The sequence below is a fragment of the Polypterus senegalus genome, chromosome 3 (genome assembly GCF_016835505.1).
Source record: "Polypterus senegalus isolate Bchr_013 chromosome 3, ASM1683550v1, whole genome shotgun sequence".
In the NCBI taxonomy this organism is placed as follows: domain Eukaryota; kingdom Metazoa; phylum Chordata; class Cladistia; order Polypteriformes; family Polypteridae; genus Polypterus; species Polypterus senegalus.
This window is the reverse complement of record NC_053156.1, coordinates 134,746,209-134,767,808: the sequence shown is the minus strand read 5'-3', so window position 1 is coordinate 134,767,808 and position 21,600 is coordinate 134,746,209. Positions and strand designations below refer to the sequence as shown.

At 36.5% G+C, this 21,600-nt stretch overlaps 1 protein-coding gene across 1 annotated transcript in view; it reads right to left on the bottom strand.

The window, feature by feature from the left end:
* Positions 1-3,494: 3,494 nt before the first annotated feature.
* Positions 3,495-21,600, bottom strand: part of dse (dermatan sulfate epimerase) — a 90,333-nt gene continuing 72,227 nt past the window's right edge. Inside the window, exons 5-6 of the mRNA XM_039747964.1 lie at positions 9,653-9,860; positions 3,495-8,046 (exon numbers count right to left, since the gene is read on the bottom strand). Coding sequence (XP_039603898.1) covers positions 6,294-8,046; positions 9,653-9,860 — 1,961 coding nt within the window. The 3' untranslated portion in view covers positions 3,495-6,293. The remainder of the gene's footprint in view (positions 8,047-9,652; positions 9,861-21,600) is intronic.

The following is a 21,600-nucleotide window of genomic DNA, read 5'->3' as shown; positions in this document are numbered from 1 at the left end:
CCCTTTCTATCATGCAAATGATTTGAAGGCTAAAATGGACGAGTAATTCTCAGTCCTACACTTTTTTCTCTTCATTTTTCTTCCAAGTATTTAATTAAACCCAATAGTGCAGATAAATACACACAGGTGTAAATGTAAATAAGCTAAATGGAGAAATGCTGCTCTCTCTTGTCATTTGCATGTTATTGATAATAAGGAGCAATTAAAATAGCTGTTTAAGACAAAATTAAGCAATGAGGGCTCAAAATCACTAAAGTGAAGCAGAAGTGTTACTTTAGCAATAAGTGCTTTTTATTAAGCAACTGGGTTGGAGCAAAAACCTGCAGCCACTGCGGCTCTCCAGGACCGTGATTGAGGACCCCTGCTGTAGATCAAATTCGTAAGTGACTTTGGCAGGATTGCATTTTAATAGGCTCCCGTGCAGCTGGCTCTGTAGCTGCTCAAGTGCACAATGTAATGTCACCCCATTCTGCTGGCGACACATCCCCAGGCAGATACAGCTTATTAGCACCACTATAGTATGTAGAAAAAAAGAACACGGTGCAGTGGTCTTTTTGAATTATATGTTAATGATTGATATTAAGTGCAGATGATACTTAACCAGGTTGATCAGCAAAAAATGTTAGCAAAATCTCTACAGAAACACTTGCAGAAAGTTATGTTTTAGGTGGATATAGGCTAAATTAATTTCAATGTAAATTAATAAAATGTTTCACACATAGACAATAAACATAATGGATAGACCTACATGTTGATTGTCTGCTGTTGGGTGTCAAAGAGGACAAATCATTGTTCAGTACTGGATAGTGTACCTGAAAACTTAAAAAGACTAAAATAATTTTGGGTTACACAAAGTCAAAGATCATTACAGTTTTATGTACAGTATTTGTGTGGCTGCATCTGGAAATGTGTGCTGCATTCAATTGCATATTACAAAAACAGAGCTGTACTGGACACAACTACAGAGGAGCCTATTTCTAGAACTATGGTATATGATAAAAAAGCAAGAAGATATGTTTTCAGTAGACAGACTATTCATTTCTGAGACAGTTTCTCTGCTTGAGCATTGTTTGGACCACTGTTAATTGTATTGTCCTACTTGTTCATACCTTTTGCTGAATAGCATTTCCTCCTACAGTTTACGATTTGATGGCATTTGTGAGAAAAGTATGCCAATGACGTTGTGAAATATAGCAATAAAACTGAATTTGAACATGACAGAAGTTTTAAAAATTATGAAACGAAAAAGACTGAAACCAGTTGTTGCCTTAGGTTAAGTACTACAGTATAACACAGGATACAAATGGAGGTTTCTTAAGTCTAATTGTTGCTAGTCTAACATTGCTGTATGCAAAAACCTGCAGATAAATTAATACAGCCACGTCCACAAGGCATGAACCCTAAGTTGATATCTAAAGTGACATACACTCTGTGAATTGTTAGGGTCTACTCCAATTGGTTGACCATTTTCTTTCCAGAGTTGAAAAATATGTGTGATGTTGCCTAGTGCTGTTAACTTTCCCTGCTTGTATGCCTTATGCAAAGAGCTGACTTTTGACCAGGGATGAATTTCTGCCTGCTCCCCCCTTCTAATAATTCATAAATAAAATGTAAAGGGAAATTCAATTAAAAAATGAATGCAATTTCATATAGAAAGTACAGCAATGGTAAAACCGCCAATGCAAATGAATGTTTGTCTTTCTGACTTGGATTTGTGAATGATCTACTTCTTGTTATTATGTTTCGAAAACATTCAAATTATTCTTGTCTCAGGTAGGAATATCCTTAGTTAAAGAGAAATGGATATGTTTGCAAATGTTTGGGGTAAACGTTTTGAACTGGTCTCGGTAGTTTTTGTTTTTGTGAATTTCCCCTTGGGATTAATAAAGTATCTATCTATCTAGTAATAATCAATCCATCCATTATCCAACCCGCTATATCCTAACTACAGGGTCACAGGGGTCTGATGGAGACAATCCCAGCCAACACAGGGCGCAAGGCAGGAAACAAACCCCGGGCAGCCAGCCCACCGCAGAGTACTAACAATAATTGCAAAAATTGTTTCATATGGTGGACCTGTGTATAATTCAAGGCTCAGTAACTCTGTGTGGAGTTTATATGTTCTGCCTGTGTTTGTGTGGATTTCTCCATGGGCCTTAGCTTCTCTTCACATCTCAAAAATGTGCAATTTGGGTTAATTGCGTCTATCACCCAGTGAAACTGTGTACACGATTATAGACACGTGTTCCAACCAAGAGTAGTTTCTGTCTTAGAAAACAGATAGGTGGATTGAATAACAGATCACACATTTCTGCAAGCTAATAAAACTGTACTTCTTAAACATGTTATATTAATTATTCCATGCAAGTAACTCCATCTATCCATCCACTTATCTAATTGATGCAGATCCTCCTAGTGGACCTTCAGGCCTGCTGTGAGATTCTGTATAATCACCTTACATTGTTCTAGGTGCCTTACTTTATTGCTACATCAACAAATTACTGTTTTAATATATGTCAAAATATTGCCATGGAGAGCATGGAGGCAGTTTGATTAGTGCTGCTGTTTTCTGCCTGTGTCTTCTGGCCTTCCTCCCACATCTCAAAGATGTGTAAGTCAGGGTGACTGGTGATTTTAAATGGGCCATAAATGAGTGAGCGTGAACGTGTAAATGAGTGCACTTTACGATAGGACTAGTGCCCCATTTAGTGTTGATTTTTGCTTGGAGTACAATGTTACCAGTTGAGGCACTGACTTTTGCCAACTTTTAACTGAATTAAAATGTTAAAAAAGTGACTACCTATTGAAGAAAGTCCACATCCTGTCCTTCATTGAATCATAGCCATTACAAATTTTTGAAAAATAGTTTAAAACTGATTAAATGGTGAAGCTCCAGTTCTAACAGGCATTATTAACCGTAACTAAACACCCCTTACTTTGGCCCAATAACCTACACTTTCTATCTTTTCTAGAATCATCTGTAATTGGTACATATTTACAAAAGGAAACATTCATCAATTCAAAATCTTATCATATTAATCTGTGAAACAGCATATACCTGTACTTTCTGAAGCAGACTTTCTCTCTGTCTCACCCTCTGATAACATTAGTTTATCGTAATCACTCTCTAGACTGCTCTGGTAGTTTAACCTACACTTAAACGGTGATGTACCACTGACATTGATGTGTTCTTACTCTTGGCCTACAGCAGACTGACTTCTACTGTTGTAAGTATGCACTGCAATTCTTTTAAAATGAATAAGCTATACCTGTATAAAGATTTATTTTGGCAAAGCACACCAGAGCAGGCCTTCTTATCATTCCCTACATTAGGACAAAGGATATCAACATTGGGAGTTATTTTGGAAGATGGAGAGATATGCTCAGGTCACCGCAATGCAGTACAAACATTTTTAAAATGCTTTACATATTTTCTTTGTTGTAAAGGAACAGGAGTGTGTACATGTATACATAAATTATACATTTAAACAAAATGAAAGCCAAGTACAAATATTTATTATTCCTTTGTGATGCTCCAAGGGATTAAGGCTCTGCAGGTGTGAAGAAATTTTGGGATGTCAAGCCAGTCATCCCTGTTTACTTCTTAAGACTGAACAAAAACACAACACAGTGACATCAAAATAAGAGACAGCTGTAATTAACACTGGCTACCAAAGGGTTAACTTTATCTCCTCTTTTGTATTGGGATCTCTCCATCTCTCAGCTCCTCTGGTTTATATCAGACACCTCCTTCCACACCGTCGCGCCTTTATTCTCTGTGGGCCAGGAAGGGCGTCTGCTAAGGGAGAAAGGGAAGACGAGACTGTTAGCCGCCGTGCCCCCTCCCAGCCTGCGATGGTATCACATAACCCACAACAGTCCAGAGGATGACCATCTGATGCTCATGCATGACACTTTTTTCCAACAATACTCCTTGGAAAATTATTTTTGATTAAGTAGGTTTGAGGTTAGATGAAACAAAATACACACATTTAACATTCAAATTGTTTACACTGTGCAGATGTTCATTTACATATGATTCTGGAAATGGTTCATTACTTAAGATAAAAATATAAGAAATGCTTTATTGTAATTTATATTAATTATATTTTGTGGCATGTTCTTATCTGTCAAAAACTTTGGGTATTTAAAATTGTTTCAAGCTTTTTCAGTACCATTTAAAAAGAGCTACAGCAGCAAAATTCATACTATGCAGACTACATTAGCCTTACATCTTCTGGTGGTTGAATAACCTTGAATAAAGTGATATAAGCTCTTGGAAAAAAAAAAAAAAGTAACATCTGCATATAATAACTGTATAATGCTGGTAAAAGTCCTGTGAAACAGCAATTACTGTATCTCTTATCTCATCTTCAAAAAAACACTTTCTGTGGTGACTGTAAATTCAACTGGTTCTTATATTAATGTAAAAGTAAAGATTGCTTTTCTGAATTTAGAATTTTTGACATGCTATCTGAATTTGATATTAATATTTTTTCATATTTGTGGAATGGAAATAACTTATTTATTTAAGAAATCAATTTAAGAAATATACTCATCTTTCACAATAAATACGATAACATTCACTGAAAAGCTGAACAGTTTTAAACCTAATCAAAGATATAAAAACAATTTAAGACACTTTCAGGCACTTAATATACACTTACATTACATATACAGTATTAGCTGTGGAGGTTTTTGCTATTGACTGAATAATAATTGTGTACTTCTTCTTCTTTCAGTTGCTTCCTTTATGGGTCGCCACAGCAGATCATCTTTTTCTATATTACTATTATTAAAAATGTGGTGTTTGTGCAAAGATACTGTATAGTGTTGAGTTCAGTACAGAATCCTACTTACTTGGCACATTTTCTTCCATTCCTTCAATTTACTGATTTGTTCCAAAAGCAGCTAAGCAGGTTGGGATGACTGGGGTGCACTTGAAATAACTGTTTGCATTGCACCTCTTAATAAATGTCAGATATAGCCAACAGACAAAGTCAGCAGATTGTTGCAAGATAATCCCATATTCGTAAAGATTATCAGACTGGATGCTGTTTCATCTTAAAAACAAAAAAGTTCCCTCACCCTCTCCTTACACCACCTAAATGCACTCTTCAAAAAAAATAAACTGGCCAAACAAACGCCTTAGTTAAAGTGATCAGCTGGGAGAAAGCAGTAAAAAAAGACATGCATTTAAGAGAACACTGGAGGTCTGGGCTGGGTGAATATACTGTGCTCATAAAAACATTTGCTGAAAGAGTCTTATACCGCAGGTAATTTTATATTAAATAGCACTTTAGTTCATCAAGAATATGCAAGGCTTCACCTGAGTTTATGCTTATCACACTTTGTACAGACACAAATTACAAACTTTGCAATATGGCACTACTTGAGTGAAAACACTAAACAGACCAGCAAACATGAGGTGGATGCAAAAAAGTAAAAAGAAAATCATTAGTTAACGATAAAGGAAATGAAATCTTTAAAACTGAAGGAAATTACCCTGTAAACTAAGAGCAGCAGCATGACATTTACTTCATTATAGGTTTCACTGCACTAGCCCAGCACGTTGCCCCAAAGTCTGTTACTGCATGAGACAAAACATCTGTATATCTGCTAAAAACAGTTAATGTGTTCTCTTTGTTTTTCATGCTTTCAGAAGTGATTTACATTAGAAAAATGGAAAATATTTAAATAACACAAATAATTTCTTTTACTAAAATTACTGTTAAAATAATATGAATCTAAAAGCATTTTTCTTCTTGTTCCTCAAGTAAAGGTCATGAGAATGAAGAGCAGTCCAGCTTGACCATGACAATACTTGTAAATACTGAAATGATGTATTTGACTTATCAATAAACTGATGTGTACCCCTGTGTATTGCTAAAGTGTGTGACAGTACAAGCTCAATGTGTACAACACATGAAAAATGAGCTGATGAGTTCAAATAAACTACAATGGTGCATGTTTTTAAACTGAAAAAAGAAATGCTTTCTACACTGCATGTGATAATATGCAAATTTTCTGGCTTAGAGTCATGTAAAATTTCACTTTGCATTTCAGTACAAAACAGACAAATTGTATATACAATTCAATTTTCTTTCTATCAAAATTCTTTTATAAGAATATAATTTTGTTTGGTATAGAAAACATCTTTTTCAGTATATTTCTTAAATATCAACACTTTTTCATTCTTTTTCATACAATATTACAAAGTTAAACATGATCTTTCATCCTGATTTAAGATATGTAGCCATTTAGTTAACAGGAATCTGCAAAATCTTCCAACTTTAACATTGTTTACGTGAACAGGAGGAATACAAGCATAACAAAATAAAGCTATCAAGAAGAAGAATTGCATAGAAGCATCGCTGAGCATGTAGACTTTGAGTTTTCTGAAATCTCGTCACCATTAACGTCAATAACATAAAAAAGGTGGCAATGTTTAAAATAAGGAAGAGGCGAATGTAGGATGCTGAAATTGAAGGGTCTGTGCTTTTTGCTGTAGCAATCATCTGGATTTCTTTATTCCTATATTTTTTCACAATTCCGACTCTTCTATCTTTGGCATGTGGAAAGCCAGCATAATCCAAGAAGTCTCTAAAATTTGCTTCTCCTTCTTCTTGGTTTTCCTCATATATCCTTTTAGCAGCTTTCTGCCTTGCCTTATTCTCAGTAGCCTCCATTTGACTAAAGATGTCAGGTAGGCTATCCACCAACCTATCCGTGATACTCCCTTTCCTAAGGTTTTTTGCCTTGATTTGCTTTTTGGAAAGAGAAAACATCTTCTCAATGACTTCTTCAGACTTCTTCTTGTCTGACAATTGCAAAAGACGTTCTGCTGTCTTTCTAAAATTGTCTGTGTTTAAAACACGGGCTAAAATCTGCTTCTCCAGCTGCTGAAAAACAGGCTTGGCATGCTGAAGATTTTGTTCAACCAGGCGCACATAGTTGCTGATTTCTGCAGACTGTGATTCTTTGACTCCTGCACTCTTCTCAAAAACAATCTTTTTGCGATCTGCGAGAACCATAGCGAATAGAGGTTTGCTAGTGAACTCTCCTGTAAGAAGGTACACAGTGTATGTGTGTTCTCCAATGGCTAAGAAAATATCTATTCGTTCTGTATTCCCACGAATACTAAAGCTCTCAACATCTATATCTGGTCCAAAGAAAATATATGCTGTCCTGGTTATGGGATTCCTCAGGGGCATGGTTACATTCACAAAATTAGATCCTTCGTATGGATAGCCTTGTGGGTAACTTTTGTACCCAAGATCACCTTTATCACTGTATCCATTGTCATCCATCCAGAACATTTTATACAAGTCATTATTATTCTTAATGAAAGCTCCATGTACCCCATCAATAAGAGTTTTTTCAAATGGCAGGTCTGTATTGTGAAAGAAGGAACTCATTGACAGAACTGGGCTATCTTCTTCTAAGTGAATGTGATCCACCAACAGTAATAATTGAGGGTTCAAAAGGAGCAGGTTTCTCTGGAAGCTTTTTATCCTTAGATTAGGATTATATGCACCCATTCCTTCTCCACGAATAAATACCATCCCATCCCTTTCTAAAGCAGCTAAAACTCTACCCTGTGAATTTCCTGCTATGCCATGTTTATATTTGAGCCACTTGGAATTACAGGCCTCAGTAATTTGGCCTTCCCATGGCCCAAAACAGGTTTCAGAGACTGCCGGGGAAAACATTAGCACATTGTTGAGGAAGGTGTATTTGGGTCCATATAGTGCTTCTGTGATGAATGGCACCCCATTGGGTGCAAATGTAAAAGAATTCTGATCAGGGTGTTCATGGCCAGCATTAAAATTGCGCCACCCTTTGACCCATTCCTTGTATTTATTTTTATGCACAATGTCATATATTGCATGACCACCTAATTTTCCAGATTTAAATGACAAAAATGTGTTGTTAATGTTGGCTGGCAGTGCACTACCATAGGTCACAACACCCCAATCATCAAAATAATGTAATTTTGATATTCCAAAATCAGGTGGGGGCACTGGTGTTAAGCTTGCATCATACCTGTAAAAACATAAAAACATTTATAAAGGTTCAACACCAAAAAATGATGAACTTAATAATATCCTTATTTAGCCTACATTTATACTACAAGCTTCATTCTTGCAAGTTATTACTTTTTGAATATGCAAAACAGAATAGTTTTTTCATGCTGTACAAATATTAAAAGCCTACCTAAGGTTAGTATCTGATTCGAAATGGGAAGCACATTCATTCAGCATCTGGATCTCAATTTTAATAAAGTCATTATTCCCAGAATGTGTCCTGTGCCTAAGTGATTGAATTTTAAAGCTTAGGCAATTGTTTCCACATCACATTTTATGTAACATAGCTGTGTACCACAATAAACTGTTAAGATTTTTTTCACAGTGAACAGAACAATTGATGAAATAAGGTTAACTTCACATTGGGAGGTGCAAACAAAAGTAGATGGATATTAATGACAAAATATAGTTATTGAAATACGTAATGGCATAATCAAAAAATGCAGTATGCAGTCATATCTCTGATGCAAATGAGAAATGAAAGCATTCAAGGAAGAGAGATCACATACAGCACTTAAAAGCAGCGCCTATAGAAGAACCCTACTCCACTGTTAAAGTCAGCCTGTGCACGTGGCCACCATCAAGCCTTGGGTAGGACCCTGGCTTTGGATCATCTCATGGAGTTCACAAAAGTGTGGCAGATGATGTTGCCACCGACCTCTGGTGAAAGGCATGAGACCAAGTCAGCAGTGTGTTTGTGTGGGCTTGGGAACAAATCAACGGGGAGTGCATGGAGCTGCACAACACTGAAGCAGCCTTACCCTGGGAAATAAAATCTCTTCTCTCTCCCACACATAAATTCAATACACACACAAACTATCTTTAATATCTTGTTAACATCCCCCCCTCCCCCTATACAATAGTTTGAGTGCCGCTAACAAAGAAATATCACTTTGCCCAATAAAAATTAACAATTTAAGACCCAAATAAATGTTGGCACTTTGGTGATATGCAAAGAAATAAATCTGAGAACCTCTGCATTACGCTGAATGTCGCTATGCAGGAAAAAAAAAAAAACTTACCTTAAACTGAAATGAAAAATTCTTACTGGCCACTAGATGGCATACAACAGCCAAATTCTACCTAAGGTTATTTTACTTTGACGAAGATCTCCATATTAAGGGACTTGTCATCAACAATTTATCAAGCATATGTGCCAGCTATTAAGTTTAACTATGTTCATATTATTATTTGTATTGCACTTCCTATTGCTTTTTCTATTTTTAACCAATTATACCAGGCACTGTATGTAAACTTTACACACCAGGTAACATTAACAATACAGTAATTGAAAATTTGAATATTAATATTCTATTAATCATGTACGCTGAGATGTTGCAGAGTACAGTTTTGCTCTAAATATCTGACTCAAAACATATTAGTTTTGCAGGGTAGAACTTAAGAAGAAATTGTATGTCACTGTAATTTATAAAATGCTAAAATTGTTCCTTTGGCTACAGGTTAAAAATTAAGCAGGTCTTGGCATGACTGAAAGCTAGAAGAAACAATTCAGTCTACTGTATATAACAGGAATAGTTAACCATAAGTAACAAGACTGCACTGACCAGAGGAATTCCGTATGAAGTGTGCACCACCGCTGGCCCTTTCCTGCTTGTCCTGGCCCCTCTAGCACTCTGCTCTTACGGATCATCTGTGCCAGCCAATTTCCACTGCCATTGCGCATTACATAGTTGTCCAGAAAAACCAGCTGACTCTCAGGACCATAGAACCAGTTGTAGTTTGAGTCTGCAATGGCAACACTTCTTTGAAAACCTGTTAATATGAAATATTTAATAAATAAACCAGATGCAAATATACATTCATTCATCTTTGTTGTCTATGCTGTCTCATAGTTTCAGAAACCTGTTTTTTATTTCATGCCTGGTACCTGTCTGTGTAGATTTAGACTATTTTCTTTGTGACCACATAATCTTCCAAAAAATGTGCATTTCTCCTTAATCAGCACCCCATACTTGCCTGGTATAATTAAGGGTCGAGTATTTAAATGTGAAGTATTAATGCCTCTACAGGGATGGTTGCTATCTTGCATTTGTACAGGTTTTCTGTGACCCTTCAATGGGTCAATCATACTAATTTGTGCCCTTTCTGAAAAAGGATTAATTTAGTTATAGGGTAATCTGCTAAAGGACTTGGTTTTCTGTCAGAAGGAGGATGATTTAGATAAAGGCAAGAAGAAGAAAAAGGCCCATAAAAGTCAAAGAAAGAGCAATCCGGCAAGGTAACTATGCTAGTGCTTTATGTTGGAATGTAAAACTAAACACCAAATGATTTTAAGCTGCCAGTATATGGTCTTATAAAACTGTACCACACACTGACATAAACATATTTCTAAATCTGTCCACTATACTGTACACTGGACCTTGTTATCCAGAACAAATTCTTGCACTCTTAAGTTTATAATAATAATAATAATAATAACAATACATTTTATTTATACAAGGTCACCTTTCTGAGAACTCGAAAACACCGAACAAACAATAAATAAATAAAAAGACACATTATAAACAACTTAAAACATCAGAAAATACAGAAAATATAAAAACTAAAACTAAACAAAGCCACTGTAATCATTAAGAAAAAGCCATTTTAAACAGATGCGTTTTAAGTTTACATTTGAAGGTTGAAAATGATTTGATATTTCTAAGCTCAGCAGGTAATGAATTCCAGAGCTTGGGAGCAGAATGGCTGAATGCTATGCTCCCCATGGAGGTTAGACTGGCGAGAAGGACAGTCAAGTGGATGGAGGAAGAGGATCTAAGGTTACCGGAGGGAATGGCAACATGAAGATGGTTTGACAGATATGGAGGGGTAAGGTTATGAATGGCCTTAAATGTTAATAGCAGAATTTTAAAATCAATTTAAAACTTAAAGGGGAGCCAATGAAGCTGCTGCAAAACCGGAATAATATGGTGAATAGATGAGGTTTGAGTAATGATGCGAACTGCAGAATTCTGGAATAGCTGAAGCTTATGGAGAGATTTATTAGAGAGAACAAAGAGGAGTGAATTGCAATAGTTCAGACGAGAAGTAACAAGACTGTGAACAAGAATGGCAGTAGTATGGGGGGTGAGGGTGGGGAGGATGCGATTAATATTACGTAGGTGGAAGTAAGCCGACCAGGTGATTTTATTATTGTGAGATTGGAAAGATAGAGTACTGTTGAGGATGACACCCAATCTCTTGACCTGAGGTGATGGAGAAACAACGGAGTTATCAATAACAAGTGAAAGATTATCAGCTTTGGATAACAATGATTTTGAGCCAATGAGGAGAACCCCAGTTTTGTCACTGTTTAATTTAAGAAAATTCGAAGAAAACCAGGATTTAATTTCAGCAATGCAGTTAATAAGCGAAGATGGTAGAAAGGAAGAGGTGGGTTTACTAGCAAGGTAGAGCTGGGTGTCATCAGCATAACAGTGAAAATTAATGTTATATTTACGAAAGATATTGCCAAGGGGAAGAAGGTAAATAATAAAAAGAAGAGGCCCCAGGACAGAGCCCTAGTGCACACCTGAAGTAACAGCGTGGGTTGGGATGTGAAAGTTTTAAGCTGAATGAACTGAGTGCAGCCTGAGAGGTTGGATCTGAAAAAATCAAGTGGAGTGTGGGTAATTCCAATGAAAGATAATCTATTAAGGAGAGTGGTATGACAAATAGTATCAAAGGCCACACTCAGATCAAGGAGGATGAGAATAGTAATTAAACCGGAGTCAGAAACCATAAGGTCGTCATTGGTAATTTTAACAATTGCCGTTTCTGTACAGTGAAGGGGGCAAAAACCAGACTGGAACTTTTCACATAGATTATTACGAGATAAGTGGGAGTGAAATTGGATAGTTACTTTTTTTTCAAGAATTTTGGAGATAAAGGGTAAATTAGAAATAGGGCGAAAATTATTGAAGTTAGTAGGATCAGCACCAGGTTTTTTCAGTATTGGGGTTATTGCAGCAGTTTTAAAAGATGAAGGAACAGTACCAGTAGTAAGAGAAGAGTGAATTATGGCAGAAATGAGAGGGACCATAGAGAGGAGGCAGGCTTTAACCAGAACTATAGGGAAGGGGTCCAGCTGACAAGTAGATGACTTAGATTTGAAGAAGAGATCTGAGATTTCTGAGGAAGTGGAAAGCTGGAAAGAAGAAAAAGAGAGAATAGGCGAGTGTAGTTCAGAAGAAATACAGAGAGAATCTGGACCGAGTTGCTGATGTATCCTCTGGATTTTCTCGTTAAAAAAGGACATAAGAGAATTACAGAAAGCAGTCGAGTAAAGGTGAGATGGTAAAGAGTCTGGAGGTTGTGTAACATTATTAGGTAATGAAAACAAAGACTTGGTGTTACCTTTATTACAAGAAATTAACTGAGTGTAATAGATTTGGTTTGGGCTGTACAGTTTTTGTAATAAAGTACATGATTTTTATGCATCTCTTTGTGGACAAAGAGTCCAGTTTTTTTATATAACCGTTCAAGTTGCCTGCCCTTAGTGTTCAGAAGCCGAAGTTCAGGCGTAAACCAGGGGGCAGAAAAAGAAAAAGAAACAGATCTGTTTTTTAACGGAGCAAGAGAATTAAGAATACCACTGAGACCAGTGCTAAAATATGAGACCAATTCTTCGGGAGTAGATAAATTATAAAAGTCCATTTGGGAATCAATTCTAGAAGACAGAAAATTCTTAATATTATGAAAAGATATGAGACAAGGGAAGCTTAGTAATAGAAAAAGTAAGTTTAGCATTAAATGAAAGGAGAAAATAATCAGTGAGTTCATCTGCTGTAAGATCGAGAGAGAGAACACCAGAGCAGCAGATCAAGTCCAAGATATGTCCTTTACAATGGGTGGGAACATCAGTGTGCTGCTGGTATCCAAAACTCTCCAGGCAAGATAAAAAGTCTGTAGTGAGAGGGATATTGACATTGTCCAGATGTATATTAAAATTCCCCAACAGAATTATGTTTGAAGTAATTGTAAATAAATGGGTAAGAAAGGTTGCAAGATCGTTCAAAAAATCATTGTTTGATTTAGGGGGTCGGTAGACAGTTGCAGTGATGGTAGGAATAGGCCCAGACCCAGATAATTGACACACAGTTGATTCAAAAGAGCTAACAGCAGGAGCAGGCAGCGTCAGGACTTTCCACTTCTCAAGATAAATTGTTGCGACACCTTCTCCACTCCAAGAGGCATGGGGTTGACAAATGTAAACAAACTCCGGGGGGTGGATTCATTAAATTGAGAAAAGTCTTGAGGTTGCTGCCAAGTCTTGGTTAAACAGAGAAAGTCAAACTTGCGGTCAATGAGGAGATCCTGAATGAGATGCCCCTTGCTTGTGAGTGAGCGGATGTTCAGTAGACCGAAACTGATAATGTTGCTGCCGCATTTGACAGTGGTGGTAGATGACTGAGCTAGGCTGGCCAACACCCTGTGGTCAGCATTCCTATCTGTGTTATGTGGAGTGTGCCGAGAGTTGGACCAGAAGGAGTTAATTCCTTTTGAGGCGTCCATTCGGAATCTCCGGCAGGACCCACAATGGATGTATTTCTGACGAGGGAGAAATATGATGTCCAGGTTGAAATGCAGCACAGACAGCAGAGGCACAGACTGGTGGAGACGCAGTTGAAGAAGCTCAGCAGCTGAGTACTGGAGGAGGCCTGTCGCAGGTTAGATAGCGAGCGACAGAAGACACCAAACAAACATAAACCAGGTGAATATCCTACCAGTCCACATTGTAGGCAAGGCCACAATCAGCTCAGGCGTCCAGCGAACTAACCAGGTAAGTTTCGAAACAGGGTTTGGCTGGAGCTAATGCATACACAGCCACACAGAGATATCAGCAATAATGGCAATATCACCATCAAAATCACCAGTCATAGCTAAAATCAATAGTCTAGTTACCGGCCAACAGCTGCAACCAGTCCCACCAGCGTTCACTCAAACCAGAAGTTAGCAGGTAGATATATCTCAGTTAGCTGGTGTTAATTTGTGTCAGTAACAGTTTACCAACAGTTAGTTTAGACTTTTATATTGATTTTAACGATTTCAATTGCCACTCAGAATTTGCTCAAAAGAAAATGGTGTTGCTTCTCAGGTGACAATAATAAAGGAAATAATAAAGGAATAAGGAAAATATTTGACAGTTTTTTCAGGTGTCTTTTCATATGTTAGCGCTTATTAAATGATTTGGGATATTTATCATTCCATTGTAGTCTTTCCTGATTTATATTTTCCACACAGTGTGCCAGTTTTGGCAAAGAAGAGCAAACATTTGTGTTCCATATGAATCCTGTTAAGAGCATCCAGGGTTTTGGACAGAAAGACAGAAATAATGACTTTCAAGGATACCTTGCACCTACAGGTAATACAATATTCATATTCCCATTATTCTTACACAGTTTGTGCAGGAGATTTTATGCTGCTGCAGCAAAATATGATGTCACTATTCCAAAAGGATTGTTTCATACTAATATTATGGAATTTGTATTAATAATAGCTCGCTCACCCTACATCAGTAGAGCAGCTGTGTTGGCAACTTGAGCTTAAGAAAATCACAGTTTTTTCTCTGTGTCCTCTTTTCATACAAATTCTTTTCTCATTACTCTGCAACCCACATTAAGATAATTAGCCTAAAAATGAAGTAATTAATTATTCTAATTATTTTCATAAGAATAACTAACATACTGTATATGCCTTGCAAAAGATTACCTCACGCACAGTCTTTTTCAATACCTCAAGTACAACTTGAAATGTAGTCTTATGCTGACTAATGCAAAACTGTGTCAACTCTTTATAAACGAAACATAACAATAATTCAACCAAAAAGGAAGAATATTGTTTTAGCCAACAGAGCTCATTAGTCGGGAAGGTAGCTTGACAGTTTCAGGCGCTTGTGTCTGGGGTTCATATTTTAAGTTCTGTGTACTATGACTAGGGAGGTTCTCATTTGATAGTCTTGTTTCCCTCATTTACTAATATGTTATCTTTAACCTACTCCAGACCTTGAAGCAAAGGCAGAGGTAAAGTGTACTAGCCATTCTATTATGAAAAATCATGCAATTCTGTTTAAATTATTCAGTGTCCTACATCATAAGAGCAACAGAGCACTTTATAGAAAGAAAAAAGAAACAGTCTTTTTGATAAGCTAATTTAAACAGTCCTTAAAGACTTTTGAAAGATTAAAATCAATATGATTTCTTTACTTTTACACAAACCTTATAGGAGAATTCTACAGCTTTGGGTCATATACATAAAATGCCACTATAAAATTTTCCCACTTCAATTTTGGGATAACCAGTGCAAGTTAATATTGAGGGAGTACAAACAGATACATAATAAAAAAAATGTACAAAAATGGAACAAGACTGGTATGTGTTTTAAATGCCAAAATAACTATTTTTGAAATCAATGTCATACTTCACAAGAAAAAGATATAGTTCTGCTAACACTGGAGCCATGTGAGGTAGGTAAGGGCACAGTGAAAACTATATTACAATATGTAAATAGCAAAACAGTAACAGTAGTAACTGAAGTTGCTTAAAGATGTTAATTTGGACCCCCTAAATTGACTTTTTCACACTGATATAAATGTAATTACTCAGAATTCCTATTTTGGTAATACAGTCTTATAAACAAGTGATCACCGATTCTACACCTGTTTTATAAGTAACATATAGCTGCACTTCCTCTGCATAAAAATGAATAACATGACCAAGGCTCTTAATCAATATACTAAATAAAAAAACATACACATTTTTAAAAGTCAAGAAACAAAAATTAAAACCTACGTGATATCTGACATTATTATTTCAGAGTGACAACTGAAAATTCCCAATAACATTCAGTATATCCTATTGATGAGATATGAACCAAATCATTCACGAGTATCCACCATGCACTCGGAAGACAGTGTCCTCTGCTCAACTCCAGAAAATAATCAACCATATCAAATTCTAGCTAATGTTTAGTATAAAATCCAGAATATCTGCTTTGAGGAATCTAATACAGTAAAGCCTCAATTATCCATCAGGGGTTGGGACAGAGGCTGTGACGGATAAGAGAAAAGACGGATAACAGAACAGCTACTTTAAAAATGATATACAGTAGCTTAGTTTAGTGAATAGTCATATTTATTTACAAAACAAAATTATATTAACAAAATACAATAAACAGTAGTATTAAGAAAATTAATCAATTAATATTGTAAGAGCCAAGTTAAAGTTTTGAGTTAAACTCATATTAATGTTTGCTTAATTTGAATAGAACATAAATTTCTTTCATAGTCATAACTTATGGTATAGTCGTTTCCCCTTATAAGTTAGCAAGAGATAGAACCTTCTTACTGTAACTGAGAAACAGTGTGATAATGAGCTCAGTTGTTGTTTAGAACAGGTCCCAGTACATAGGGACTTAAAAGACTTATTTTAAACTTAGAAATGGGATAAGCATACAGTTTTCTGACCGTTTTGAAATTGTTCAGAAATGTTAAGTAAATAGTAACGATTTGAGATGTAACAAGATTAAGCTTAGAATTGAACTTTTCTTAACATTAATTTTTCTTTTGTGCTATTTTATTTTTCCTTTTTTTTGTGAGAACTGTTTTACTTTAAAACTTAACTAAACTTTTAAAAACGAAATCATTTCTGCGCGTTAGGCTTTTGTTGAATCCCATTTTTTGAGTTGAAGCTGCTGAACTTTGGTAATTTTGGGAAAACGCAGCTACACATATAATATTTTTAATGACCAGTGTAGTATGCAAACCTAACTCAGAGTTACTGGAGTTTTACTTGGAGTCTTCGTTCTGTAACAAATGGTGCCCTGTGTTATAGCACACCTCCAAAACAATAAAAGAAAGCTTTCTCTATCAATTTATCTCCTGACAGTCACGGTCTGTCTTTTCTATACCACAAACACTCCTGTTTATTGACTCCTGTCTCCCTATTGAAAACTTGTTTCGGCTGCATCTTCCTGTCCGTCCCTTCCAGAACAGAAGCCCCATGACCAGTCTCATCACTTATAGCATTCATTCCACCCTTTCTGCTCCCCAACAGAACATCAAATCCTTGATGACAGCAACACTCATAACAGTGACAAATCAATTACATTGACAATCATGTTACGTTATTTTTAAAATGTTTCCTTTTCTTTTTCATAACTTCTTTAACACACTACTTCTCCGCTGCGAAGCGCAGGTATTTTGCTAGTACAGAATAAAATTACCATCAGTGGTTTCCATTTTCAACACATTTTTCAATTTTATTGGCATCACGCTTTATATCGTTCACTGTTGTTCTTCCTACTCCATAAATTGAAGCAATACTTGAAGTACTTTCATTGTTTCTTAAACATTTTAATAATTTCAATTTTTTGTGACAATTCCAACACCACACGCATATGTTTAGAATCCATAACAATTGTAAGGGACGGCCGGCAGTTTATCCCGGCCATGATGCCCCAGTAATGAAAGGATGGGGGAAGGCAGCTTAGCAAGGACACTGCTTATCAAGATGGCAGCTTCCCTGGACTGCAGTGGTGCCCCGGATGCCCGCAGGGCACTATGGGTCTTGGAGTTTGGCAACACAGCCCTGCTGGGTACCATGGGTGCCACCAGGTGACGCTGCAGGGAGACTGGGGATTCCCTACTGTTTACATAGCCCAGAAGTACTTCAAAGTCACAGGGACAGAAGCACAGAAGTACTCCCGGGCTGAAGAAGTTACAAGTTCTCCATTTGACCCATGGACGGAAGGACAGAAGCACTTCCGGGTCAAGTACTATAAAAAGGACTACTGGAGACCCAGCAAGTGAGCCGGAGTTGGGAGGAGTAGGACAGAGTTTGCTGAGAGGTGTGGAGGAAAGAGTATTGTGAAGATTTATTGTTTATTTACTTGTTTATGGTGGCTGTAGTGATTAAAAGGCACTTTGAAGAAGGAAAAACAGTTATAGAGCTTCTTCGTGCTTTTACCCTGTGTCTGCGTATCTGTCGGTTAGGTTTAACAGGGCAACAGCGACCCCTTGCATTCACACAATGTATAATAGATTAACTCTAACAAAAGACAGAAGCTATGAAAAGCAATTAAAACTGAAGGTACATAATTGACACTGTGGATTTCAAAATGTAGCATAACACCTGATATTGGTGAAAATTACTATGCACTAGCACAAGGGAGAGTTCCAATAAGCACAATTCCCACCGCACTGCAAAGCTGATGTGTGCAACGCTTTTTTTCCAGACAGTTAACAGAGACTGATGGTTAATCAAGTGACGGATAATCGAGGTTTTACTTTATTTACTATTTTACCAAGATCTGGTTCCATGCTGTGCCATTTTTCAAAGCCAAATGAGTACCTATCATGAGCTTGAATTTGCAAGAACACTGACTAATCCCAAACAAAAGATAAAAATGAACCTTGAAAAAGGTTAATAATTAGCTCAGACTTTAAGATCAAGGTTAGCTTTTTTTTTTTTTTTTAAGACTGAGTCAAGACTGCCTGATAGAGACCATTATGAAATGAAAATAACATTACAGTATCTACATAAAATTTTGTATGCAATTGTTTCACATAAAAGAAAATGGATACATACGTTTGTTTAACCCCAAACACTGTACCACAACAGCTGTAGCTTTACATTACTGCTATTTTCTTAAGGAAAGTACAATCTGAGTCTCTGGGAACTGATCTACTGTAACTTTGCTTCAGTTTCTAGATTTTTGTTTTCTGTTTTACCTGAAAATTGTTCGGAAACAAAGACTTACTAATATAGACAAGTCATGTCACAAAAATTTCTAAATAGCTCCCTTCCAGTACCAAACTTTTATGAATACAAAATAATGCTGAGATGACTGATCTATTCATATACTGTATACTAGGATCTATTCACATCCTCTCTTTCTCGAAATAAAGAAAACAGGATGCTGACCTACTTTCACAGTTCTTTTTTTTTATTCTGTCATCTAGTTTCAATTATTCCAAAAAAGTTGTGAAAAAGCACTACATGTTTGACTGTCTGGCAGATTCTTTAAATGAGCCCAGTGGATGCATGGATTAATAGATGCAAGTAATGAAGATCACTGGAGTTTCCTGAGAATAAAAAAAACAGCTGTGATATGCTAGAAGACAGCAGTTCTCACTAGAACAACATTATGTCATTCAACCATCCATTTTTACACCTTGAGTACAATTCAGGAACCAAGCTTGGATAGAGCATACATCTACTGCAGCCATCAACCCACTGTCAGACTCCCAAATCCAGTTCACAGTTGGTGTGCATGGGCAACAATACCCATGCTAATATGATAAGTAAAAGGAACAATTGGAAAAACCAAACCTCCTAACGGGTGTTAATAAATAAGTACAAAGAACACCTGGAAAAGCTGAATAGAAATAATGATGATAATGAAAATCTTAAATACACTAAAGTATCCCGACTTAACATACAAAAATGTTTGAGGCCACCTGGACACCCAGGTCTAAACTTGAGAACCAGTGACTAAAGTCTGCTTTTCCAGTAGACTTCCCATATTACAAGGCAATCATTATCCTTTCATTTGATCTTAAAACTGCCTTGTTAAAGAAAACTAAATTCAAAACATGTGCAGATCATTACTAGATGCACTCCACTGTAGAATTAATGTCTATACACCACCTACGAGGGACGGTCAAAAAGTTTCTACACTTTGATATTTTTGTTGTAAACGGTGAAGGCAGTAGGAGTAGTAATTAGGCATTAAAAAGATGGTATGACGCTGGGAAAATTGCATCACAAACAAAGGTGACTATGTAGAAAAGTGATGTAATTTGTTTTTGAAATTCTTAATAAATAGAGTTAAAAAAAAGTGCGGAAACATTATGAATGTCTCTCGTAGGTTGCTTTCTCTCTGACTACATTACTTGTGAGGTTGTCAGTGTGTAAATGTACAATGAAGATGCTACTGGATTCTGGTTTCTTCACGCAACATTATTAGCATATATCCAAAATCTTATTAAATGGTTTCTGGTATTACAGAGTTATGGACTAATTAAGGTTTAGAAAAAAATAATCCAATGATGCACTTTGAAATGATGCTTTGGCTGAAGAGGAAATACTTCTTGTCAACAGTATTTTGTTTATAAAAGCTTAACATTTAGTCAGGAGTCCAGAAATGCTATGAAAGGGAGAGAAAGAGAGGAAGAGAAAGAGAGACAGAGATTTGTACTCCAGTCTTAAGATACTCTTTTCTTTAAAAAGCTATCCGACAATGCAATGCACGTTACTTTTAATGCATTACATCCAACACTGGTCTTATTCTGAAGAAACTATTTAGACATGCAAGTTAGGGGCAATCTCTGTAAGTTGGCTTGCATGTGAGGGACAAATCTGTGTGGACTAAACCTTGGTAATGGAAACTAACTCTTAGGACACTGAACGTTATTTCAGTGGTGTGATACTGCAAAGTATTGGCTACATATAATGTAGAACAGTAACAGAGGTGGTGCTCTGCTGATGACTCATGAAAGTCTGCTGTATTGTTTCAATTGTTTTTGTTTGTTGTTTATTTTAGTAGTATTAGAATGGATTCATCACAGGAGATTAGATAGTCATATGCTGCACTGTTAGTTATAAAATGACATACTGATTTGAGTGATATCAACAAAGAAATATCTAAAGAGATACTGAACTCTGAGAATCGGAAGCAACAGCAATGGTGGAGATACCTGCATCCCATCACAGAAGAGGTAAGCAGGGTGGACTGTACAGGGAGTTTCAGGTACAGAAAACAACGCCCCCACTCCATACTATTTTACTTGCCAACGTGTGGTCTTTCAGAAGTAGAAATCAACAAGCTCGCTGTTAATGCATGTTGTATACAAGAATATGGAGATGCCTGTGTATTTCACTAAGATGTGGTTATCTGAGAATGTATCAAACAAAGTTCTCCAATTGAATGGCTTTCAGGGACTGGTTTATTTGGACAGATAATACCTGGTAAATCTACTGGAGGAGGGCTGTGCTTTTATGTTAATCAGCTAAAGTGATTACTTGTGTGGGTGAAATGTAAAACATGCTCAGGAGACACTGAACTGCTGTGTGTCTCTCTGCGCCCACATTATCATGCAAGCGAGTTCAGACGAACCTATGTGGTGACGGTATATACAGTATGAGCCTTGGACAGCTAACAAAGCTTTTTTGTCACAGATAACTTATTAGTGCAAATGCAAATTGAGAAACTAGAAAAGAACTTCCCTGATGCTCACAAATTCATCATCAACTATATGTGTCATGCTGACAGCATACATACTTTTTCACTCCCTGCCTGGTTTGGTGGGACTGTCTGTGAATAATAAAAATTAAACATGAAAATAACTCATTTTGCTCTCCGTGGACTATCACAACTAGGGCTTAAAGAAATTTATAACAAAAGAGCATGGAAAAAAGCAGATTAAATTGTAAAGGACCAGACACATTGTTTAAGTAACTGTTTCCAAATTTTACCTTCTGGGAGAAGATACAGTACTTGCTGCCAAAATTTA